The sequence below is a fragment of the Nilaparvata lugens genome, chromosome 12 (assembly GCF_014356525.2).
Source record: "Nilaparvata lugens isolate BPH chromosome 12, ASM1435652v1, whole genome shotgun sequence".
NCBI classification, from domain to species: Eukaryota; Metazoa; Arthropoda; class Insecta; order Hemiptera; family Delphacidae; genus Nilaparvata; species Nilaparvata lugens.
Genome location: NC_052515.1, coordinates 14,544,755 through 14,572,096, shown reverse-complemented (window position 1 = coordinate 14,572,096; position 27,342 = coordinate 14,544,755). Strand labels below are relative to the sequence as shown.

Here is a 27,342-nt window from a genome sequence, read left to right as displayed (position 1 = left end):
CAAAGTTGATCAAATACTGTCATTATAACATGGACCTCACTATATAGTCAAGATCTTCAAAGTGACAGTCTCTCTGGAGGAAATTACATCACAATGAGCATGCACGACAAAATGGGAGAAACTTTCAAAAGTGCGGAGTATCAGATGTGCGAGTGTTTCTACTTTCTTCATTTATCTAAAATCATTACAGAATTTAATTATCAGCAAATAATAATATAAAAATATTGGTATTTAAAAGCCAAAACTCGACCTCACTAACCTTTTCTTTTACCTTTAAAACATGATTAAAAAAGTGAACAAATGTTGAAAAATAATCATAAACTTTTAGATTATTAGGGTACTTATTACATATTATTATGAAATTAGACGGAGTACATATACTATAAAATCAGACTGTTTATAAACATAATATAACAAGGACGGTCATTCCTTCAACATAATAATATATTATAACAAGGACGGTATATGCTAGGTGTAGGTTACATTATAATACAAATAAATTAGTCAGTTCTTGGTAAATCATATTATATTGTCATCTAATTACAGAGAAAGAAGATACTATATCCAATAATTACAAAAATACTAATCTATAGCACTGTTGTTTAAAAAAATATACAAAATATTGTTAAAACATGCCTAGTATTAAAATATAAAAACGTAACAACGAATAGATTTTACATAATCATATTATAGAACATGGACCAGATAATTCGCAATTATATAATACAGTCTGTACATTTTGACTAAACTCAACAAGCTAAAAATATGCTCAAGTTGTTCAACAAATATACATTTTTTGAATATAATCTGAATTGTTAGAAATAAATAGGAGAAGTTGAGAATAATTTGGAAATTTGACTTAAAAAGTCTTGAATATACTTCTAGAAAGACAACGATTGCAATATCTAATTATTATCCTACATTATTACTTTTTTATTTCAAGAAGAATATTACCGAGAAGCTTACAATACAAATACAACATCTGTATGAGATAAAATATATATGGTAAAATAACAAAACTTGAGAATTGGTTGATCAAAGAAAACATTCTTACTGATATTTTTGTTTCCAATTATTGAGAAAAATTACTATTTAACTGATCACTTGTACAGTGACAATTGTCATAGCTAACTTGCCTGTAACATCAAAGTTGATTGAAAGAGCTATATATGACCAACTTATTGCATACCTTGAGAAAAACAGCCTACTTTCAGCACACAACACGGATTCAGGAAGGGCCTCAGAACTATGTAACAATATCAGCAAACTCTGGGAGGAAGGTAAAACAGTTTCAGGTCTTTTTATAGACATCCAGAAAGCATTTGATACCACTGACCTTGGCCTGCTGAAACGGAAGCTCAAGATAAAAAGAGAGAGAGCCCTACCAATGGCTGGAAGACTATCTCTTGAATCGAAAGCAATATGTTGAAATAAACCATCAGAAGCAAAACAGCATTGTAAGCTAAAAATCCTCTCTACGGACAGTCTATAAAGGTGTTCCTCACGGGTCAATACTGGAGCCACTGCTATTCCTGATCTACATAAATGACTTCCCCACAGAAATGGACCATAGGAAGAACTGTATCCTCTTTGCTGACGACACCACTATCTTAATACCATCTGAAAAGCATGAGAACACCGAATAAGTGGTGGACAAAACACTCAATGAAGTAAACGAGATAATTATGCAAGAAACTAAATTTAACGATGAATAAGGATAAAACGGTTCAAATTCGCTTCAACCCAAAAAACGGAAACATAGAGGATCAAACAAGCATAAACATACCAGCACAGACAAGGGGTTAAAAATATGAGACGGGGCCGCCGAAAACAATAGATGGACAGGTAGAAGTTCTAGAGACCCTTCAGTGGTCACCTATTGTTATTGAATTTCGACATTTTCGTGGTCTATTGTTAAGGTTTCCACTCCGAGCAATATATTGGTAGACGAGTGTGATTACTTGAAGGCACTTTCAGCTGTAAACTAGAGGTAGCATACAGTGATTGGATAAACACACACATTACTATTGATGACAGTAGTATAATATTGTGTGTTCTGGCACAACATGCCCCAGAATACTCCACCTAACCTAACCTAACCTAGCAAACCTAGCCTAACCTAACCAAGGTCAAAGTCAAGATCAAGGTCAAATTATAAAAAGAAAAACTTGAAAAAAAACTTAGAAAAAAAATTAGCCTAATAAAATTGAAAAAAATTAATAATGAAAAATCAAAAATAAATAAAAAATAACAAAAATAAATCAGGTCTCCCACCCACTCTGAAGTGTATATATAGTGTTCACAACAGTGGGGGGGGGGCATCAGTGTTCAGTTAAGAGCCATACAGGACACATATTGCACATTCAGCTTTCTAGAACCTGGCGTTTCAGCAAGACTTTGTGAAAAAGTATCCTAGGACACATGGCTGCCATTTTGATCTTCAATAAAATAGCATATGTTTAATAAAAGTAGCAATGAATTGCTGATTTTTATTCCTCAAATCCTCTTCACCCACATTTAGTAATGTAAGAAGAAGTGATCTTTCTTAGAATATACAAGGAGCTTGAATATCTAAACAGTAATGAGATATCCTCTGGGTAGCATGTATGCTTTCAGATATGAATTCTAGAGTGTGATCAAATCATTGTATCACAAGGAATATTTTTTCCTAGTTATATTTAACATAATAGCATTCCATAGTATTCAGTCAGTGTTCAGTTACTGTTCAGTCAGTGTTCACTTACAGCTCACTAGAAGCTGCAATGAGCTTGGATATAGTTGTTAAAGTATACATATAAACAACAAGTAAATAGATATCCACCGTGGTGTAGTGGTTGGGACTTCTGCTTTCCATTCCAGAGGACTTGGGTTTGAATTATTCATAAAGTCTTGCTGAAACGTCAGGTTCTATAAAGCTGAATGTGCGAGATGTGTCCTGTATAGCTCTTAACTGAACACTGATGGTCCCGCCCCCACTGTTGTGAACACTATTTATATACACTCCAGAGTGGGTGGGAGACCTTCTGATTTAATTTCATTATTTATATTTTTCATTATTATTTTTATTTTAATTTTATCAATTTTTTTCTAAGTTTTTTCCAAGTTTTTTTTCCAATTTTTTTTGATAATTTGACCTTGACCTTTGACCTTGGTTAGGTTAGGTTAGGCTTGCTAGGTTAGGTTAGGTGGAGCATGTTGTGCCAGAACACACATTATTATACTACTGATGACAAGTACAAATTTAGTAAAACATACATGGTGTGTAAATCCCATGTTGATTTTTGAGCTGTGTACACATATACGCGCTTCCTACCTGCACCGAGCACACTCCGCCCTTGTTCCTCCATCGTACCGCAGTCGCTCCGCCCCCGCTCTTCAGTCACAAGTTAGATCTTCTCGCATTCCCCGGTCGAACCACTGTTGCTCCCCGGTCGATCATCAATCGCTCTGCTGGAGTGACATTCGGTTGCGGAGCAGAGCGAAAGTCTGTATGCACCTTTGGAGGTACATTTGTTAGCCGTCCTTATGAATTCTACAAGATTGAATGGGACTTGACAAACACATGATACACATCATATGTTTGTCAAGTAAATTAGTAAATTCGTATGGCTTTTGTTGGTGGGGAGTCCCTTGCGGGAAGGTCCCACCACCTGAATATATAATTTAAGCCGTCAATGGGCCTTACAACTGTCATACTTCAGCCGGGACCATCCGATAACACGGGAGTGATCTGGTTAAAAAACTTTTGGTTATGAGAGGGATTGAACCCGGAATCTCTGTGCTGCTACGCAAGCACTCTATCCACTAGACCACGGATCACTCCAATTTCAATACAATTTTGGAGTTGGAAAAACAGATAGATAGCTTGAACAATGAATTGTATCTTGTACATGAAGAATTCTCAGACCATAAAATTTTTAAACAAGAAGAAATCGCCGACTTGGTTAAAGAATCTTTATCTTTCAGTCAAGAAATTTAAAAGTTGAAGCAACAAGTAACCGGTAAAGAGCATGAGATATCAACACTACTCGGGCAACTTGAGAATAAGGAGGAGTTTGCAGAAAAATATTCAATCAAGCAACAGGAATTAGTCAAGTTGACCACAACATTAGATTCACGTGACAAAACCATTTCAGAGTTGAAAAAAGAGCTGGACAGCATAGCTAAACACCAAACCCATTCCGTTGAAGCTAAAAATCTCAAAATTGAACTATTAACCAGCGAAGTTTGCTTGAAAAATCATCAGATATTCAGCCTGAGGGAGAATTTGTCAGATTTAAAAAAGAATATGAAGTTGAAAGAATCAGAAACTTTTCAAAAGGGAGAAACTATTGACCAATTGAGGAAAGAGTTCAATACATACAGAGAAGCAAAGCGGAATGAATATGAACGACGTGCAACTGATTTAAAGGAAACGATGGAAGGGTACTGGCGCGAAGATGTCATTAATAAAACCAAAGAATTCGAGTCCGAATGGCTTCAATACGAAGATAAGATCGCGGAAGTCGAAGCACACATGACCGAAGTGAGTACTCTGCAGTGGGAGACAAATAACAAACTGCTCCGCATGCAAGACGGATACCAGGAAATGAAGAGGCTGTATGATGAGCTGCGATCGAGCTATGATCCAACACATAACGCAGTCACACATACATCGTCTGCTCAAACCACCCAAGAGTCTTATGCAAGAAGGAGTCTCTCACTTGATGCACTTCCACTAGAATCAGAAGAGAGAGACACTGATTCTCAGACATTTATACTGGAACGTCAAGATGAGTCTGTGAGTGGCAATCCTAGACGTCGGCGATCGGTGTCGGTAGGTCGAGTGTTGCCAAGTGAGACAAGTGAGGTGTCTGACAAGCAGAACCTGGCCGGGCTGAAGTCGAGCGGTCGCGGTCGCGTGCTGCAGGGGCAGAGTAGTAGGAGCAGACGCCACCGCAGTAGTAGCACCGGCTGGTTGCCAAGAACGGCCACCTCGCCCAGTAAGCGGCTCAGAGCGCTCTTTCCTGCCAGCGGCCGAACGGCTGACCGCGACCAGGATCACAGAAAAAAAGAAAGCTTCTTTCTCCGGTCAGAGAGTTTTAGAGAATAACATGTCCAATACTTTGTAAATAATTGAAAATGTGTTACCGTACTATGAGGCCCTACTATACACTGGTAGAGTACATAGATGACCACACATACCAGCATCATAGACCGTCAATGATTGGAAAGAAAATACCATTCATACCTTATAAGGAAATAGAGAATTCTCCAAATCCTAATACCATATTATTATATGCAATCCTTGATGAAAATACTTGGATTTTTTAGAAAAATAAATCTTATTCCCCAAAATATCACTAAATGAGATATGTTTCAAACTTTCTCCTTTTTTGAAATCATCTAATTGACTTTATTGTGATGTTTCATATGCATTATTTGTTATTGCTTTCTAATTTCCATAAAACTTTCTCTAAAATAGCGTGCTCAATATAAAAGCACAACAAAATATATAATAGAATTTATATAATATGTCGATGTGCAGCTAAAACATTATATAATTACTATGAAAATACGATTTCTACTAAAATATATATTTGATGATAAAACTTCTATATCAAAATTAATATTATGATGGCATTCAAAAATATTATGATATTTTAAAAATATTGTTTGATGTCTTTTCAAATACTTTGAGCAAAGAAATTGAAACTATTGTATAGCATAGTGTATAACATTTTTCAAAATAATCTTTTATCTGATATGTTATAGAATGATTACTAGTTTTATAAGTTATAGATAATGATATACAATCGTAATTGAAAAGTACATTAGATTCAACTAAATCTACTACAAAATTTATTTGAAAGAGATAACAAAACTATCAACTTCATAGCATATAACTTTGAGATTTCATAAATTTTGACAGTTTTTTCTGCAACTACTGAAAACTAAAAGATCCAAATGAATTACTTCATCAAAACTAACTATAAATTTGATCAATATAGAATATATGAGACTATATTCTTGGCAACTGGAAACTAACTTTCTTCAAATTCAAAACTTTAACTGAAACGTCAACTCCGACTGAACTACCGTATTCAAAACTAATAACTTCAACTAAATAGTTTATCAAGTATTAACAGTTCACCATTTTTCAAAACAGCAAATCCAAAGTTTCAACTAAATTAATTAAACGTTGACTTTAACTAGATAATTCAAACGTTCTAACTCAACAAGACAATTTAAAACTAACATCTTCAACTGAAGAAAACTTCAACTTGAACTGAAAACTTAACTGAATTGTTAATCAACGTTGAATTCCAACAAAATATCTATAGTCTGTGGAAAGCTTGGATTACAGCATTGCTCTAATGGAGTACTACAGTGCTACCAAATTTCACAGAATCTAGAGAGCCTGTGAGCTAATTGTCTCAGATAAAGAGCGAAAAAGAGAGCGTAGGCCTTTTTGATGAATTAAACTGCGTTTAAACCAAAGTTATTAACAAAATGTTTATTTCTCCGTCCTTATAGATTCTATTATATTGAACATAACTTATCATACACATGATGAACATATGTGTTTGTCAAGTTCCGCGTTCAATCTAATAGAATCTATAAGGACGAAAGAGATAAAAATTTTGTTTATAACTTTGGTGTAAACGTAGCTTAAGGGTGTGACCACATTGAATGCGTATACGTGTAAGAGCACGTCAAATCATGCATGAGCCGAAAAACAAAATTTGAAAAGTGCCATTGAAAAAGGTTGAAACTTTAATGTAGCGACTCACACTGAACGCAACCAGCAAGTGCAAGCGTTCAGTATGAGTGTTCCTAATGCTCTTTCAGATTTTGTTTCTAATGCACAACCAAGCTTGCACTTGCACATATACGCATTCAATGTGACCACACCCTTAGTGTGATCAAAAACGGCAACCGTCTCCTTTTGTTATATTATTATACTTTATCAATTCATACAAAAAGTACATCATTAAAATGATAGGGAGAAAAAATAAGATAACCTTGTGCTATTACTCTCCCAAATTTAGATAAGGTTACACATAGCAATAGCTTTTGTTATATTTTCAGAGATATTGAAATTGCATTTTCCTCCACCTACTGTCTAAAGTACTTACTTTACTCCCTAAAACATAATACTAAAGTGTCACTTTTTCGCTCTCGGTACTAAAAAACGGAAAAACTCCCTAGGGAGGAAAAGTGACTCCATTTAAATAACATGGGAAGCATCTCTATTTTTAAACTTACATTGTAATAGGTTAGAAGGTCTAAGTTCAGAAGAGAAAGCATAATAGAGGTGTCTGTCATCAAGTCAATTGAATTCAATACCACAACCAGAAATTTGATCAACTCATGAAATAAGTATATGTTTTTTGATATTATATTCTTAATATTAGTAGACGATAAGAATTTATACAATCTCAAAAATATTTTATTCTATTCAAAATACCAGCCACTTTTATTTTTGATCTGCAATTCAAATCTGAAACGCGTTATCTGGAGTCAGCCATTTTTGGTAGCCGCTCAGCTGATATAATTGTTACAACTTTAGCCGATAGATAGCGCAATCGGCAGTGCCAATCAGCCGACCGGTTTTTAGGTTTTAGATTTTAGGTTATGTTGTTAGGAAACATTGTCACCAATGCATAAGTTATTAGAATGATTTTATTTGCAGTTTCTATAAAAAAATGTAGATGGAGGAAAAATGTTGTGTACATCACGAGCGAAAAATACTTTTTCTCCCTCAGGAAAATTGTTGCCCTCGGCTTTGACTCGGGCTTCAAACTTTTTCCCACAGGGAGAAAAGTCGTACTTTTCACTCTAGATACACAAATAACTATTGTTATATTTTCAAAGATATTGAAATAGCATTTAACCATTTAGTCCCTTGCAGCACGGGCAAACTAAGGTTTTCACAGACTACAGATGGTTGATCAACATAAAACAGTTAACCAGCTTCAACTCAAAAGTAACTTCGAATTCCGATAGAATTAACTCTAATAGTTGATCAACGTTGACCAGTTGACCGTTGATCAACGTTGAACAGTTAAACGTTGATTCTCAACAACTTTACCAAAACGTAACTTGAAATTCCAACTAAATTACCTAGATAGATGATCAACGTCAACCAGTTGTTAACCGTTACTTGTCATAGGTGTTTCCGTTCGGCCTCCACAGACTGTCGAGTGCGATTGAACGCTTCCGTTTTGAGGAAATCAACCGTTTTGTAAACAGTGGGCGTAAAAGGCGTTGACGGGGCAACCTGTGACGTCATTCCGGGTCCCGCTTTCCTATTGGCTGTTCCAGTTCCGCTGTAGTCAGCCGAATTCAGATCCAAATCAAGATACTCGATTTCGTCCCAGCGTTTTGAGCCAATCAGATGCGGGTTGCTCGAAAGCCAAAGGTCACCTTGTTTGTACATCTGTAGCATCTGTAATTCAATTCATTCATTCATTTAGTTATTTGCTTTCAAATCACAAAGTTTACAGATGGAAATTGATGAGAAATTGCATTTATTAAAAAGCTGATCAATAAATGGTTTCAGTCGGTTCAATGGTTGCTAATCGGTTTACACAGTATTAACTTTGAATTTTTGTTCAATTATAAGTGATTACAAAGATCGTACTGAATTATAATTGAAAATAATGCTAATAATAATAATAATAATGGGAGCATAAGTTTACCCACCTAGTTTACCCTAAGTTTACCCAATCTAGGGCTCAGTTGCACAAAAGCCTGTCTAATATTTCGACCGTCATTATTAAATGCCAAGATAAACAATCGGAGAAGGAATTTTTGAAAAGGCTTCTTTTCAAAAAAGCCTTTTCTGATTGGTTCTCGAGCCATTCAATCACGGTTGAAATTTAATGGGTTTTTGTGCAACCGGGCATGAAGTTTGAGAAATCATGCTCAACTCAAAGCTTATGAGTTGTCAACTAAATTTCAATAGATCACAAGATCAGTTGTTGAGTTTACAGAAATTACCATTACATTTATTCGTAACCTTAGTAAAAGAGTTCACTAGATATAGATAACGATGTATCAACCGAAACTAGTTTCTCAATCTTACAAAAAATGAAAGGTAGCGATGATTTCAAGTTGCATGTCGGTTTTTCTATGACTCGGCTAAGGCCTCGACTGGAAACATCATGCTCGAGCTGCAAACGGTTACTTCCCGGCCACGTGACTTTTTATTATTATTAGCGTATGGCAAATACATAGAAACACACATAAATATATTCAGGCCTTTGACCTTTGTCAGCGTCATAAAAAATACAGTAGAACGTCGATAATTCGGACGTCAAAAATCCGGACCGTCAATAATCCGGATTCGTCTCTGGCAAGAAATAAAATGTTCGTACCTTCTGCCCTCGGCGCTAAGCTCCTTACTTTAGAGCGGGCGACGGGAGAATGGCTCTAATGTATATATTACCTTATACTCTACCTACCAATAATTGAATACTGTATATGCAATTTTAACAGCTTTGTTTCTTGAATAGTGCGTGCTGACCGTTTTTTCAACGTAATTTCGATAATCCGGATGGGGTCCGGTCCCAATTAATCCGGATTATTGACGTTCTACTGTAATAAAATAAAACTATCTATCTAGGTTCTAACATACAAATACAAATATATGACGAAGGAAAGTGTATACATGCACAAGGAAATAATCATGTTAAACTTGGATGTCCAGGTCAGTTTGTAGCCTATGGCTTGTGGATAAGCTGCTATAAAATCATCAAAACTGCCCTGATAGGCTCGAATATCACAATGTCGGATGATATGATTCATTGTTTGTCTAGCCTCTCCACAGTCACAAGCACAGGAGGACAATCTACCCCAGTCTCTAAGAGATGCTCTCTACATCTTCCGTGCCCAGTTCTAATCTTGCTGAGTGCTGTCCATGTTCGCCTTGGCAGATCAAACCCAGCTACACTCCTCCCAACAGAATACCCCAGACTCACACTGAGATCTACTGTCCATCCACTCTTCCTCCCAGCTATCAGCGACAGTGAAATTCTCACGATCTATCTGCTCAGCCAAGCGCATGAGAAGGCGCCTTGACCTCAGCCTGTTACCGAGCTCCAGAAGATCTCTGTGGATTGGGGGTGCTCTGTCATTTTTCATCTTATTATACTTACGAACAAGAGCAAAAGATCTTTGCAGATCTGGTGGAGCAATGCTGCTGAGAACTGGCAAACAATATGTGGTTCTAATCACGGTATATAGAAGAAGAATTTTCATCTAAATATCGTGGTTCTAATGATCCCAAAAATAAGTCGCATGGAATTATTCAGCTATGTGTTGACTCTATTCACATGGGCACTATTTATTCACACAGCTGCACAATATTCAGCTGTGGGGTATACTAGTCCTAGGGCAGAACAGCGCAAAGATGTTGCTGATGCACCCCATGTTGTTCCACAGAGATATTGTAGAATATTATTCCTAGTTTTCAGTTTCTCAGCAACATTATGAGGGTGATTTTTGTCACGTGACTTAAATATCTATTATCAGGACTTCCTATATACCGGACCAGCACCTACAAAAAAAAAAATGGCCGCCGTAGGTGGTGGCTGGCAATGATATTTTTAAACGGGAACTAGACGAACTGAGATTTAGACAAACTGAGACGCTCTCTAAAAGCTGATTAGTGATTTTTTTCTCAGTAGGAATTCCTATAAGACCACCACATAAGCGGCCATTTTTTTTAGGCTCAGGTCCAGTAGTATATAGGAGGTCCTGCTACTATCAATTGAAAGTGAAACTCACTCTTTAAATATGTTGTGTTGAAAGTATTCTAAATACCGGATGTTTCAAAAAGAATGACCCAATTTTAAACAGTTATATTTATTTTATAAAATGGTTTCCACAAACCAATTTTACATCAAATTACTCACAGAAGTATCAAGCTTATGATGATGTATTATGAGTGTTCTATGTGCCCTCCTTTTGAGGCTCGGACGACATCTGGACGGTAGCCAAATTCATCCCAGACTGTTCACAAGATGTCTGTCTTCTCGGACTGTAGCCACTGCATTAGTTATCCTGGTTTTTAGATCCTCAATATCAAGTGCTAAGGGAGGAACAACCTTAAAGATCGTGTTTATGTTCCTCCCTAGCAAATGATATTGAGGAGCTAAAAACCAGGATAACTGATGCAGTGGCTACAGTCCCAGAGGACAGAAATCTTGCGAACAGTCTGGGATGAATTTGGCTACCGTCTAGATGTCGTCCGAGCCTCAAAAGGAGGGCACATAGAACACTTATAATACATCATCATAAACTTGATACTTCTGTGAGTAATTTGATGTAAAATTGGTTTGTGGAACAATTTTATAAAATAAATATAACTGTTTAAAATTGGGTCATTCTTTTTGTAACACCCGGTATTAAGGCTGTGCAAAGGCTAAAAATAAACTTTCTACTGGTGATATTTTTCAAAGCTTTTCGATTTGTATACTATCAAGCTATAAAAATGAAAGTTTTCTCAGGAAAACATTTTTTTCCGATCATTACTTTTTGAGATATGAGCGCCTAAAGTTTAATTTTTTGGGACAGAACATTTCAAGCTCGGTAAAAGATAAATCCATGATATTTAGAGGATAGATCCTTCATGGTATTGTTGATCTGATAAAACAAACATTTTCTGAAAATATCAATTTTTGAGAAAGTTAATCAATTTACTAAAAATGACCAAAAATAACTTTTTCCTACAGATACCCTGAAAAGTGACCATTTGTGCACTGATTGCAGGCCGCAAAGAATCACTTTTCCGCTCTAGTGCGCAAAGTAATACTTTGCGTACTCCAGATTTGCAGCATGACAACGCAAAATAGTTAGTAGGTTATATGGAGCATCAGTGCACGAAAATCAAAATTAAGTTGGTAACACTGACTGTGGTGCACGTTATAATATGGCAGAATGGACAACGATGACAGCGACAGCCACCACATGAGTGCCGCCTTCATTCATTTACTACATTATTATTATTATTCAATTTTAAATGAATTAAGGTTTTTATTAATAATAAAATTACACAGAAAAACATTTGATGGATTTCAGGGAATTTTACCCATAATTACCCACTTTTCATATTCAATGGTAACTGTAGGAAAAATTTAATGTGAAATACTTGCGCAAAGTTCCTCTGCTGCACTCAAGAAACCATTCCGAGTAAACGTTTCCTTCGGTGCAGCAAACTGTCACTTTGCGCACTAGTTGCACAAATAACTATTAGTTGAGTAGCTTGATAGTATACAAATCGAAAAACTTTGAAAAATATCACCAGTAGAAAGTATATTTTTAGCCTTTGCACAGCCTTAATGAAAATGAATAATAACTATAAATATGAATAATAACTAATAAATATGAATAAATAACTAATAAAATATGAATAATAACTTAATAAATATGAATAATAACTCACCTCATGATCACTATTCCGCAAATCCGGTTCAGAGGTATCCGAGTGCCGCCTAGGCTGAAGCAAGTGCAGCATCAGCCCCGCTACGGGCGGTGACGGGGTGGGGGCCGCTCGCCCCGATCCCCCTCTGCTCCCCCCCACCTTCAGCGAGCCATAATCGCCGATCGCAACCACTGTGCCTGTTGACAACACCACAGATTTGTTGCCAACTGCTGTGCTTGTTGGCAACACCGCTGATTTGTTGCCAACCGCTGTGGTTGTTGGCAACATTGTCGATTTGTTGGCAACTACTGTAGTCGATTTGTTGGCAACTGCACTGTTGCGTCGTCCGCCCGGTGGTGCGCATAGTACTAGGGCGCCGGGGCTTGAGCCTGAAAAATAAAAACCCGAAACGTTTTGGATTAAATAGATTTTAAAAAAGGAGAACAAATATTATTGTAGTATATACATTTTTTGGACTCAAAATAGTTATCATTTACATAACCTCTAGACTGTGTATTCCAAATTAAGGTTTAAAGCAGTTTTGGGCGAATGCCTGTTGTTTTTTTCCTGCATTGTATCTATTGTCTATGAATAAATGAATATTATAGAAGACCAGAAAATCGAACAGTAGCGTTTCCGTGTTAAAAGATCACAGAGGCTGAGCTCCTAAATTCAAATGATACTATTTGTATTATCACTTCAAATTAATTTGACATAAGCTCGAACATTAATGCTTCCATGGAGAAGAAGTGAAATTTCCATAGGGAAGTTTTGCCACTAGAGATCGCTTAAGTTGATTTTCAAGCCAACTTCTGATCCCTTATAGTAGCCTGAGAAACGGAAAACATTCAGATTTCTCAAATCTGGTAGATTAGAATCTTGATAAAGCCTCTACAGGTGTGAACTCTGAGATAAAATTACCAATTAAGTTACAACAAACTATCTGTTCAATAACGTATCTGTACAAGGCTATATGTTCACAATGAGCGCAGTCTTATAGTAGGGAGTTTCACAATATATTCAGCAACATTGGTTTAAAAACCTAGTGCCGGTTGCACAAAAGCCGGTTGAATTTTAATCCTGATTAATTTCACGAGAACCAATCAGAGAAGCCGTCTTTTCAAAAGGTCTTCTATGATTGGTTCTCGTGAAATTAATCACGATTTAAATCTAACCGACTTTTGTGTAACCGGGCTCTAGTCTGTCATTAGACATAGCTAATCGTTTTCCACCTCTGCACTGTTGCCAAATCGTTTGTTGGCTATTAAGAGATATAATGAATCACCGGAATATTCAATATCAATATTATGAACATTTATCATTAAATCATGAAAAGATTTATTTTCTTGACCATTGAAATAGTCTGTTGCAGTGTGCATTGGTCATTAAAATGTGGGTTCAAAGTTATTTTCCACTTATTTTCACCCCACTTAATTCTTGAATATTATTTTGTTCTGTTTTGTAGTAAGCAATAATTCCAATCAGTTCCAATATCATGAGAAACTATGATGAACTAGTGGGTAATGGAAATAGTTGGCATGCAAATATTGCCGCTATTTCCATGTGCAAGTACCGTACCTAATTCGTTGTAATAACTTGAGATATGAGTAATTTCCCATTACAATACAGTTAACTGAACATTGCAATAACTGCATATCGCTATTCATGATAGCAGGTATTTTCCTGAGAAGCAATCAATTTTTTAGCTACAACGTTCATTATTACCAAGACTAAACAACTTGTATTATATCAGATATACTTGAATCGCAGCTGTATGCTAAAGAAGACAAAGGAAAAAGAGAAATGACAACTATGCCATCCTACCTTTTCCACTGACTTAATAACGTGAATATCATATAGTTGAATGCAATGAATGCCAAACGAGCTTGCAACGCTGGAATAGTAGGTCTAGGTCCAGCTTTGCAACACTTTGTTTTAAAAGCTTCCCAGAATCTCTTATCAGAGTATAGGAATTGTTAAAATTTATTAACACATTTCCTATACTCTGACAATAGTCTCTGGGGCTGATAAGACTCATTGCATAACTACATAACGTATTCCAATCCATCTTGGACATTCTACTTGCTTTCAACTCGGAATGGTCAGGTGACTGTACCTAGCTATACCTTTCTCTGGAGGACAAGACATTCAACTAGAGCTGTTCGTGTTGTTTGATTTCATTGAACATGACAAAAAAACAGTGAAGATGAAAAAACAACCACCCACCCTCATCCAGATGCACATCGTACTTCTTCCTAGCGACTGGTGTCGGTTTGAGGGCACGGTCCACATTGGGGGGCCCCACCACCCCTGCCCCCCCAGGGGTCACACCGCCAACCACCCCAGGCGACGGTCCATCGTTGGACGTAACCGAGCCCGACCGATTCCGTCGCTGCGGTTTCAATCCACGATTCACAAACGGAGGCGGCACCACAAATCCACCATTCCCACCCCCGGGGGGCGGCGTAGGTAGTGAAGGAGTCAACGGGGAGGGCAGGTTAGAATATTGGGCTGCCGCTGTTGACGAGCTCTCCGACACGTTCGGCGATACCGGTTCCGATGCGTCCAAACTCTGCGGTTGATGATGATGGTCGAAATCATATCGGAACACAGTTCCTCCATTGGATTTATTTGTAGAGTAATTAGTGTAACAGTTACGTTTCTGAGCCACGGGCGCATTCTGCAGGGATCCGTCCACTTGTACGTTGTGGGTGCGCGGGAAATCATACATGTCATCCGTCACCCCACCCCCCACCTGTTCACCCACCTCCACACAGTTCTCAAGGTTCAGATAGTTGTGATCGTTGGGGTCCGGAGGAGACAGATGGGACGGTTTAGGAGGCCGGGGAGGTGCCACCGGCAAAACCCCCACCACTTCATCCTCGGTCAGAACCCTCGTAAACCGTTTAGCAACCGTAGCTAGGGTAGCCGAACGTGGCACAACATCTCCCTCCAAAGAACTGTCCGAAGGTTTCGGGAATGTCTTCCAGTTGACGGGAGGTTTCATCTGAGTGTTGTTCACCCATTCCTCGTCAGTGAACACACTTTCAGCATCGGTTACAGGGGATTGTAGTGGAGGTGTGGAGGATTCAGACACCCTCAGTTCGAGGTTGGGAGGCGGCTGGAGCTTGCGAGGTGCGTCGTAGAACTCATCACCGTTGGCGAGGGGCAGTTTGCCCGTGAAGCACTCGTTGAGCGGGATGTAGGGCCCGGAGGCTGTCGATGTGGGTGAGACGGGTGGAGACTCTGCGTTTTGACTCGACTCCTCGGCTATTGACGGCTCGTCCTCCTGCTCGTGGCCGCCGTATTCGTAACCTAAGCAAAAACATGAGAGAATGTTCATTAGAAATTTGAATTTTGATTGTATTTTCATTTTTATTGTGTGTTTGTGTTGAATGAAGTTATTGATTACTGATTGATTGATTGATAATAAATGAATACAGACATTTTTTGTTGAATTAAAACGACAAATGAGGAAATAATAGAAAAAGATATTTTTATGACCTTGTACTATTATATTCTAAGGCTCAACTCACACTACCTCGACTCAAATCGTACGAGTCCAGTCTCTCGACCTTACGACTTTCTTGCTCATTGTCACTACTTCAGTTTCATGCTACTCCATTTCTAACCTCACATTATTAAAAATATGAGATCTAATTCGTCACTACTTAGCATGTAACAAATTTAATAATGATTGTTATGTATATATTGCTTTATCTAATTATTATTATTGTCTCATCTAAAATGATAAAACATCACTTTAATAAAACATAGCCTCACATTCATTAAAAATGCACGGTACTACGCAACTCAAGTCGAGGCTCGACCAACATGTCGAGTCGACGCTCGACTCAGTCTCACAGTCGTGAGGTCGCGGAGACTAGAATCGACTGGTCTGAGTGTTACCATTTGAAAACACATGCTGCGTCGAGTGCAGCACTTCTCAACCTTTGTGGCTGAACGGCGATAATGAATGTTCCCTATTGACATTTGAAGGTTAGTTCTGTTCACTAGACAACACACTTACCTACTATTCTCAATTGTAGTGAAAACTCGACCAAGTAAGTACAGTAGAGTTAGCTCGGTAGAGTTAGTATACCAGTTACTCGACCACTAACTCTACTAGTGAAAACCAGACTCAAGTGCACCTTAGTATCTTATAACTTACTTTTCCTCCACCTACTGTCTAAAGTACTTACTTTACTCCATGAAACATAATACTAAAGTGTCACTTTTTCGCTCTCGGTAGTAAAAAACAGAAAAACTCCCTAGGGAGGAAAAGTGACTCCATTTAAATTACATGGGAAGCATCTCTATTTTAAAACTTACATTGTAATAGGTTAGAAGGTCTAAGCTCAGATGAGAAAGCGTAATAGAGGTGTCTGTCATTGAGTCAACTGAATTCAATACCACAACAAGAAATTTGATCAACTCATGAAATATATGTTTGTATGATAATTATTATATTCTTAATATTAGTAGACGATACAAATTTATACAATTTTTAAAATATTCTATTGTATTCAAAATACCAGCCAACAAATATTTTTGATCTGCAATTCAAATCTGAAACGCGTGATCTGGAGTCAGCCATTTTTGGTAGCCGCTCAGCTGATATAATTGTTACAACTTTTGCCGATAGATAGCGCAATTGGCAGTATCAATCAGCCGACCGGTTTTTAGGTTTTAGATTTTAGGTTATGTTGTTAGGAAACATTGTCACCAATACGTAAGTTATTAAAATGATTTTATTGGCAGTGCCAATCAGCCGACCGGTTTTTAGGTTTTAGATTTTAGGTTATGTTGTTAGGAAACATTGTCACCAATACGTAAGTTATAAAAATGATTTTAATTGCAGTTTTTATAAAAAAATGTAGAAATGTTGTGTACATCACGAGCAAAAAATACATTTTCTCCCTCAGGAAAATTGTTGCCCTCGGCTTCGCCTCGGGCTTCAAACTTTTTCCCTCAGGGAGAAAAAGTCGTACTTTTCACTCTAGATATACAAATAACTATTGTATCTCAACTAACTTATTAAAGCGAAATTGCACATTTTTCTTGAAAGATTGACTCACAGTTATTCTCTTCGTTGAGGAAAGCCCTGAGTCCGCACACCTGGCAGATACAGTCGACCCATTTGTTCATCTCGAGCTCAGTCTCAGTGGCCAGGTAATAGGTGCGTTTTGGGGTCTTCACCACAAACATGTACTGGTACTTCTGCTTTCTGTTCTCAAACCTTAGCCCGGCGTCAACCTGCAAATAACACTAAAATCAGTTTCAAATGCTCTTACAATGTAGCTCTAATTTAGTTCAGCATCCTGTACACAGGAACAATAGAGGCGTCCACTAGTAGCAGCCATTAGCGACAAAACGCCATTACACGGGGTCACAGCAGTAAACCACTTCTCACAGGGACTTTTAGTAGCCGTAACTAATGACCAGGTCTATAGTGAGGTCCACGTTATAATGGCAGTGTTTGATTAGCAATGGTATTGCTATCCTTGTCTATCATTCAACAAAGCGGATAGCGCTATTTCTTTCTCGCTTTCCTCTGTTGCCAGATCGTCTTTTAACAATGTAGAATCCTATTATATTAAGCGAGCAATTTCGCCTTTTAATTCTTCAACACTAAAACATTTTTTAGCAGATGCACACAGCTGTTGGCCTTTACATGTGTAGTATCATAGAGAAACAATAGCGTAAGTAGATATCCCTTGGTATAGGGCGTTTATGTCGCAACTTTTACTGTTATCCCAAGCCGATAATTCACGTAGCTCTTTCCTATACAGCTGTGTAACGCTGGTAGTCTCTCGAATTGTGCCGTTCATACACTATCACACCAACAAAACAGTAAAAATTGACAATAATCGACAGTAATCGGGTTCAGATAACAGTAAAAGTTGCGACATAAATTCCCTATACCATGGAATATCTACTTGCGCTATTGTTTCTCTATGGTAGTATTTTGTTAATAAAGTGATGAGACATAGTATAGGCAATGACCATTTTCAGTGTTCATAGTGTATGAATAACATTCCTTTTTTGGATAGTAAAATTAGAAGTAATTCTCAAGTGAAAACTTCATCGTAATATAGTAGTGAATTTTGGGCTAAATTTTTTAAAGTCCAAAATAGTAAATAGATACTATTAGTGTAGAATAGTAAATAGTACATTAACAAATATTGTAGCAAACATAGTATATCATTCTCTAAACTACTAGCCGTCAGGCTCGCTTCGCTCGCCATATCCGTCTAGACAGGGGGCTCCGCCCCCTGGACCCCCGACTGGATCGACCAAAAATGAAATCAGCAGGCTCGCTTCGCTCGCCTGCATTTTTCATTTGAGCATTTTTATCATATGTTAGGACAATCCAGTCGGGGGCCAGACTAAACGTCTGGCTAAACGGATATGGCGAGCGAAGCGAGCCTGACGGCTAGTAATATACTACTCCCAGGATTGAAGTAGCAAGTGCCCAATCAATTTTTCCGCGATAACTGCATTCAAATCTTCAACTTGGTGCCAACCTAACAAAGTCAAATCAACTTAATGCCAACCTGACAAAATTATTAATTTAGTTGCCAGTTAACAACTGTTTCGAAGAGGTACTCTATCTAGATTATAGTTCTATAGTAACATATGATATGGAAATTTCAATTATAATTAAGAGATTGGGAGAAGAAGAATATACATGCTAAAAGACGAACTTTAAACCCTTAAAAACAACCCTTAGAGTTAAAATATTGCCAAAAGATTTCTTAGTGCGCCTCTAAAGGGCCAACTGAACATACCTACCAAATTTGAACGTTTTTGGTCCGGTAGATTTTTAGTACTGCGAGTGAGTGAGTGCCATTTCGCTTTTATATATATATATATATATATATATATATATATAATATATATATATATATATATATTATAATTTCCTCTTTCGTTATAAAATTTGTATGCTTTTGTACTCCAGAGCGAAGCTCTGTTAATCCCCCGATATTTAATAGTTAATTAACAAAATATTTCATTTTAACTATGAAAATACATTATGAAATTATTGAAAAATTAATAAAATATAATTGATTATTTTAAACGAGAATGAACAGTTAATATTGTTACATAAATAAACCTATATCAGTTACCATCTGTAGAAGGCATTTACAAGACAGAGGTTCGGCAACGTTGTTCTCCTATCTTTCTCCACTGCCATTATCACGTGGACCTCACTATAGTTGACACTACTATTGTCTCTGTGTACAGGGTGCTCTATGGTCTGTATGGTCCCTGTGTACAGAGTGATCTATGGTCTGTATGGTCCCTGTGTACAGGGTGATCTATGGTCTGTATGGTCCCTGTGTACAGGTGCTCTATGGTCTGTATGTCCCTGTGTACAGGTGATCTATGGTCTGTATGGTCCTGTGTACAGGGTGCTCTATGGTCTGTATGGTCCTGTGTACAGGGTGATCTATGGTCTGTATGGTCCCTGTGTACAGGGTGATCTATGGTCTGTATGGTCCCTGTGTACAGGGTGATCTATGGTCTGTATGGTCCCTGTGTACAGGGTGCTCTATGGTCTGTATGGTCCCTGTGTACAGGGTGCTCTATGGTCAGTATGGTCCCTGTGTACAGGGTGCTCTATGGTCAGTATGGTCCCTGTGTACAGGGTGCTCTATGGTCAGTATGGTCCCTGTGTACAGGGTGATCTATGGTCTGTATGGTCCCTGTGTACAGGGTGATCTATGTCTGTATGGTCCCTGTGTACAGGTGATCTATGGTCTGTATGGTCCTGTGTACAGGGTGATCTATGGTCTGTATGGTCCCTGTGTACAGGGTGATCTATGGTCTGTATGGTCCCTGTGTACAGGGTGATCTATGGTCTGTATGGTCCCTGTGTACAGGGTGATCTATGGTCTGTATGGTCCCTGTGTACAGGGTGATCTATGGTCTGTATGGTCCCTGTGTACAGGGTGATCTATGGTCTGTATGGTCCCTGTGTACAGGGTGATCTATGGTCAGTATGGTCCCTGTGTACAGGGTGCTCTATGGTCTGTATGGTCCCTGTGTACAGGGTGATCTATGGTCTGTATGGTCCCTGTGTACAGGGTGATCTATGGTCTGTATGGTCCCTGTGTACAGGGTGATCTATGGTCTGTATGGTCCCTGTGTACAGGGTGATCTATGGTCTGTATGGTCCCTGTGTACAGGGGATCTATGGTCTGTATGGTCCTGTGTACAGGGTGATCTATGGTCTGTATGGTCCCTGTGTACAGGGTGATCTATGGTCTGTATGGTCCCTGTGTACAGGGTGATCTATGGTCAGTATGGTCCCTGTGTACAGGGTGCTCTATGGTCTGCAGTTTCCCTGTGTACAGAGTGCTATTGGTCAGTAGTTATGTAGAGTATAAATCATTTTCTAAACAGGACTGATCCTGTTAACCCTTTTCCAATCATTCACATGATTTGTGTATATTTTCGATGTAAATATTAATAAATTCTACAGACAATACACACCTGTTCACATTGGTCCAAGTCGATTTGGCCCTTCAATTTGCGACAATTTCTGTCCGTATAGTAGTAGAGGAAATACTGGCCAGGCAGCTCTCCAGAATGCCTCAGTACAAACCATCTTCTTCTCCATCTCTGTAACAAATAAAACAAAAATAAATAAAGGAATCTACATGAATAAAACGAATAAATAAATCAGCATAAACATGTGAATAAATCTCCACCAAGAGACTGATATGAATTAATCTAATTTGTTGACAGAAAATAAAAATTTAGATGAAAACTAATGAAAAGGATTATTTGTTTTCTTTCAAGGTCAAATTCCGCTTAGGCTGGGCGTACACCAGTTAGTCAAGATAAGACTAGTCACGTTTAGTCACAATACTTCACATAGTTTTACATGACATGTCTAATTGCAATGACTAATCAGTGTGAGTTGCGTCACAAGCAGCTATGTGAAGTATTTTGACTAAACGTGACTATTCTTGTCTTGACTAACCGGTGTGTGCCCAGCCTTAGAGTCGTCGCTTAGGAATTGGATATTTACATCATAATAAAATCACAGCCTCAGACTCAACTCACACTACCTCGACTCAAATCGTACGACTCCAGTCGACGATACTCCAGTCTCTCCACTTTACGACTTTCTTGCTCATTGTCACTACTTCAGTTCCATGCTACTCCATTTTCTAACCTCACTTTATTAAAAATCTGGTGTGGCGCACTCACACAACTTTCCTTGCCGTTATGAAAATTGATCACCTGACGCTAGTGCTCCCGCGCATCAAAAGTCTACTATTCAAAGATTTGATCCAGCTGATGACAGGGCAATAACGTTGGAGACCCACGAGGTCTGCAATCTCTTCATAGTGAATCATTCAATAGAATCATAGAGAAACAATAGCGTAAGTAGATATCCCATGGTATAGGGAATTTATGTCGAAACTTTTACTGTTATCTCAAGCTGATTACTGTCGATTATTGTCAATTTTTACTGTTTTGTTGGGGTGATAGTGTATGAACGGCACAATTTGAGGTACTACCAGCGTCACACAGCTGAATAGGAAAGAACTACGTGAACTATCGTCTTGGGATAACAGTAAAAGTTGCGACATAAACGCCCTATACCATGGGATATCTAGTTATGCTATCGTTTCTCTATGATAGAATCAACAGTTGCTAACAGTTTGCAATTGGATAATAACATTTTCTCGAATTTCGAGCTTATTTTTAATTTTAGGTGAAAATGTTACTGAACATTAATTGTAGAGATTCTCATGTTCAATCTTTCCCACTCGAAATTTTTTGTTTAAATTGTATCTGAAGCCTGATAATTGAGAATCTAAAATCAAACTTAGCATAGATGGGGCGGAGCTCCTGAAATTTTTACAGATATCGGACTTGTGGCAGTTGAAAGTGTTTATCGATGACTATTTCAGGTATAACTTTAATCAAAATCGTTGGAGCCGTTTTCGAGAAAATCGCGAAAACCCCTGTTTTTGACAACATTTTCGCCATTTTAGCCGCCATCTTGTATCGCATTTGATCGAAATTGTTCGTGTCGGATTCTTATATTGTAAGGACCTTACGTTTCAAATTTAAAGTCATTCCGTTAATTGGGAGATAAGATATCGTGTACACAGACGCACATACACTCATATACACACACACACACGCACACACACATACAGACCAATATACAAAAACCACTTTTTTGGACTCAGGGGACCTTGAAACGTATAGAAATTCAGAAATTGGGGTACCTTAATTTTTTTCGGAAAACAATACTTTCCTTACCTATGGTAATAGGGCAAGGAAAGTAAAAATATAAGATTTAATCATTTGTCACTACTTAGCATGTAACAAATTTTATAATAATTATTATAAATAAGTCTATATTGTCTTATCTAATTCTTATTATTGTCTTATCTAAATTGATAAATCATCACTTTCATTAAAAATTCACGATACTACGCAACTTAAGTCGAGGCTCGACTCAGTCTCACAGTCGTGAGGTCGCGGAGACTAGAATCAACTGGTCTGAGTGTCACCATTTGAAAACACAAATGCTGCGTCACAAAGAGACTAGAGTCGCAGTCTCTTCTCGACTAGAGTCGCAGTCTCTTCTCGACTTTAGTCTGGTAAGTGTGATTTGAGCCTTTATAAATCTAAAATGTTATTCAATTACCTATTAAAAATATATTCTAAAACCGATAATGATTCTCACAATAAAAAATGAGGCAATCCATATAAAATAGAGCATTGAAGTCATCACACATATAAAGCTTAATTCTATCAGTTTACGCGTCAGTTTCAGTGAAAATATTATTTCCATGAGTTCTAACGTGACTATTCGCACACAGACCGGCCGAGCTAGTATGAATAGTCTCATTATAACTCATGTAAATTATATTTTCACTGAACCGGACACGTAAGCTGATACTGATATATGTGATAATCCAGCATCAATGTTGAAATTTTCTTCTCGATGAAATCAAAGGTTGAAACAATCAATTACTCATCAGAGGTCAAAACGTCAACAATGTGTTTGTGAATCACACTTCATTAATTTTAAGACTCAACCAAACAATGTTGGCTAATGAAAAATGTAGAGATTACTGTTTATAAATATTGATGTGCTGTTAAAATGTTATTATCATTAAATGATTCATATTTTAATATATTATAATTACGTAACAACTACTAATTTTTAATTGAAAGAATAAAACGTTGATGTTGTCAATACCACTATACCGGGTGTTTCAAAAAGAAAGACCCAATTTTAAACAATTTGTAATATTACATTTTTCTTCTCACATTGGAATCGAATCTTCAATTCGAGATCTATGGAACTTTATAGTAAATGTCAGAGTTATCAATAGACGGATAAACTTTTTGACGGAGAATTTATTATCGTAAATGTTTGTTGCATTGTTCCATGGTGTCACCGAGGCAGGGTTAACAAATAACAGAATAAATGGTTTATTTAAATCGAGATATATATAAAAATTTAAAATAACATTTTTAAAATAAAGTTTTATTGAGAATAGATGTAGAATGTGAATTCTAAACTTATAAGTTATAATTTTTTGATGACATGTCTGTGGAGATCGATATTGAACAGGGCGTTGGTTTCGTGACTTTCAACTTTGCTTTTCCTGTTCTCCCCTTCTTCTGAAAAATGGCTGGCTACAAATGTTGTCGTGGAGTTTTGCTCTAAATCATTTTCGTTTATTAATGTTTTAGTTTGAGTTTTATATAAATTTTTGTGCAAAATTAGCTATTAGTGTAGTAAAGCCAATAGCCACTGTGTTTCAACTGTAAACTAGATAAGTATTTTAGTTCGTAGTTACTTGAAATAATTAGGCTTGTAAGTTATTGTTCTTTGTATATTTCTGTGTTTTGCCAAAATTTCATCTGAAGATTATAAGTTAATTTGCTCTGAAAACTGGATTTCTCATTCACAGGCAATAGATCCATTCACAGTTTATCAAGTATCTATTTCATTGGAGCCGACAACTATCCTAGGTTGATAGGTGTTAAATGCTATTCCAACCGTTTAAGGAAAAATTGGTAGCACGGCAAATGTTACCCCTGTGGTGGGACAGAATTACAAAATAAATATGTCCCAAATGGTACACTATGAAATCCCTGGTTATAAAAATTATTAGTGGATAGATATCTTGATAGGTTATGAATGGTTTGTTGCTGAGTGGGAGGTCGGTTCAAGAGAGATCAAGTTTTAATGAATCAGTGCATATTACAAAATGGCAAACATTAAAAATGATCTGAATCTTATAGCATTCTTAACACAAAAGTTTGATGAGCAAAATGCTAAATTTGATAAGCAAAATGCTAAGTTAGACCAAATGTTTGAAAATCAAAATGCTAGGTTTGATGATATGAAGCAAGAATGTACTAGCATTAGACTAGAGCAGGTTAGTATAAACCTTCTATTGAAAAATGCACATGAAACATTGAAATATGAAAACAAATTGAAGCAGGATGATAGTAGTGTTAAGTTACAAGATCAACTCATTCAAGTTTCTGACAATGTAGGCCTAGTTACTGTTGTTGAAAAAGTCAACCATAGTGAGACAGTAGAATTGAGTAAAGAAGTAGGTAGGGAGTTGTCTTCATTGAAAGTCAACTATCAAGAAAGTACTATTGCTACATTGAAGGTTAGGAAAACAGTAAAAAAATCGAATGTTTCTATGGATCAGATTACTACATCGAAAGTTAGGAAAACAGTAAATAAAATGAATGATTACATGAGACAGGTTTCTGTGGAGGTTAGGAATAATGTAAACAAAATGAATGTTGCTTTGAGTCAAGTTGATGAGTTCAACTTTCAACTGAGAATTGAAAAGGTGTATGCAATGCATTCTCAAGTGAGCATGATTGACTTTTGTGAGCAAAATTGCTTTGTTAAAACAAATGAACCCATGAATAAAATCATGTTATTGAAGAAAACAAAACACAAAGTTTCCATTGATGTGCTAGTATTCAAAGGTTGTTTCAAGTTGCTTATTTACAAGATGATGACAATGAATCACATGATGAAAGGGTATTCCCCAACACACAATGATTAGGAATCCTGTGTCATGCCGGGATTCAGAATAGCAATGACCGTAAATACTACGTATGGTAAGAGTCCATAATTGTATCTTTTTTCTTTCCTATAGCCTATTTTTCTTGGCCCTTAATCTTTTCAATTTTCGATTCTTTCCTGTCTTTGTGTAATATTCAGTAAATTTCTTCTATGATGCATATCTTAACCAATCTTGTCCATAGTCATTTAAATTTGTATTTTTTCTGAAATAATTTTAGAAGTTGAAATAGTAGCTTATTTTCCTAATCTTTAAATTGTTGATAAAACTTAACTTTTCCAAAATCTATCCATTGTTGTGTAAATAATTGTTTGCTTGCGGTATATTTTTTCATCATGTATTACATATTTTAATCATGTCTATTTTTTTTTTAGGTATCATATTAGGTAATTAGGTTTTTCAGAGCAATTATGTCCCATGTTCTCATCTTTCATTGCATATTGTGCCATAAGCCATATGTAATTAGGTTATAGTTTTCTTCTGGGCTTTTAACCCATTTTGCATTTTATTTTTTCTTTGCTGTCCAATACTTTGGATTTTTGGTAGACAAGTAGGTGTGATTTTTTTTAGATGTGTGGGCGTGAACCACATACGGCTGGACTCGATTATCTGACCTACTTGTTTGCGATATAAAAACCTTAAGACTGCAACAATAAATGTTTGTAAAACCTTTTGCATACTTTTGTTTTTGTGGTCCGATACTAGAGTCTGCTATCACATTGCCTTACAGACATCTAGGAACTATCCACCCAGTCACAATAGTCAACATTTTTTTTCCTTCACCAGTTGTTTTTGTGGGAGTGATAGCTCACAATTATAACAAATTAGAGTCATACTTGGAATTTACAAAATTCCATAGTAGTATATTTTATTAAATATACTTCCTCATGAAAGTTCAGTACTGACATGTAGGATAGGCTCTAATTAATCTTTCTCTTCTTTGTATTGTTTTAGGGAATTTATTTACCCAGTTTTCTATTTCTCTTTTTTGTATTTTTTAGGGAACTTATTTACCCAGTATTCATCTTGATCATCTTTGTATTATAATCTTGAAATGTTTGTACTTATTATACAGTCTTTAAATTTTAAATTATTTTAAAAATAATTGGTTTAATTTAAAACGTTTTGTTATATTATTAATTGAAATAAGTGTTTTGTAATTGATTTTTTTTTTAATTTTAAAACTGTTTGTTCTATAAATTTTGATATGATTGATTATCGTTTGAAATGGATGCTGGAGTGTATGTAGAATTTTTAGTGGGGTTTGTTGATTAGAATTTTGCTGGTATGTGATTGTTTTTTGAGATGGAAACCCATTATTGCCTAAAGAAGGAATAACAGAGGTTATGACTTAGAGAGGCAGTAATGAGATAATATTTTTTGTGTTGATTACTTATGTTGATTGCCATAGATGCAAAATGATGATTAATTATGAATATTGTTTGCCTTTGAAGCAAAATATTATTGATGTTTTGAATGGTTTCTTGTTTAATGATTGATAGTAAAGTTTTGTCATGAAATGTAGTTTGTGTTTAGAACATTGAAGAGTCGAAATAAACTATAGTATCCAACAAACGATGATTAATAATATTAAATAATTTGCTTTTTATACAATTTTTGAACAAAATTAAAACTAAATAATTTTGAAACCCTGAATGATAAATCATAAATGTGAAATGAACATGCTATAAATGAAATGTTATATTAAATAATAATGAAATGCAGATATATTATGAAATGATTGAATAGAAGACCAAATGTCTGAAATTATTGAAATATGTATTGAAATTAAATTTTGTTGTGATGATATGATGTTTGTTTTTTACA

At 36.6% G+C, this 27,342-nt stretch overlaps 1 protein-coding gene across 1 annotated transcript in view; it reads right to left on the bottom strand.

The window, feature by feature from the left end:
* Positions 1-508: 508 nt before the first annotated feature.
* The window catches only part of LOC111056543 (protein daughter of sevenless), a 44,136-nt gene continuing 17,302 nt past the window's right edge, over positions 509-27,342 (bottom strand). The window contains exons 2-7 of the mRNA XM_039438904.1: positions 20,912-21,040; positions 17,488-17,665; positions 14,636-15,724; positions 12,431-12,798; positions 8,107-8,431; positions 509-1,620 (exon numbers count right to left, since the gene is read on the bottom strand). Of these exons, the coding sequence (XP_039294838.1) occupies positions 8,150-8,431; positions 12,431-12,798; positions 14,636-15,724; positions 17,488-17,665; positions 20,912-21,040 (2,046 nt within the window). The 3' untranslated portion in view covers positions 509-1,620; positions 8,107-8,149. The remainder of the gene's footprint in view (positions 1,621-8,106; positions 8,432-12,430; positions 12,799-14,635; positions 15,725-17,487; positions 17,666-20,911; positions 21,041-27,342) is intronic.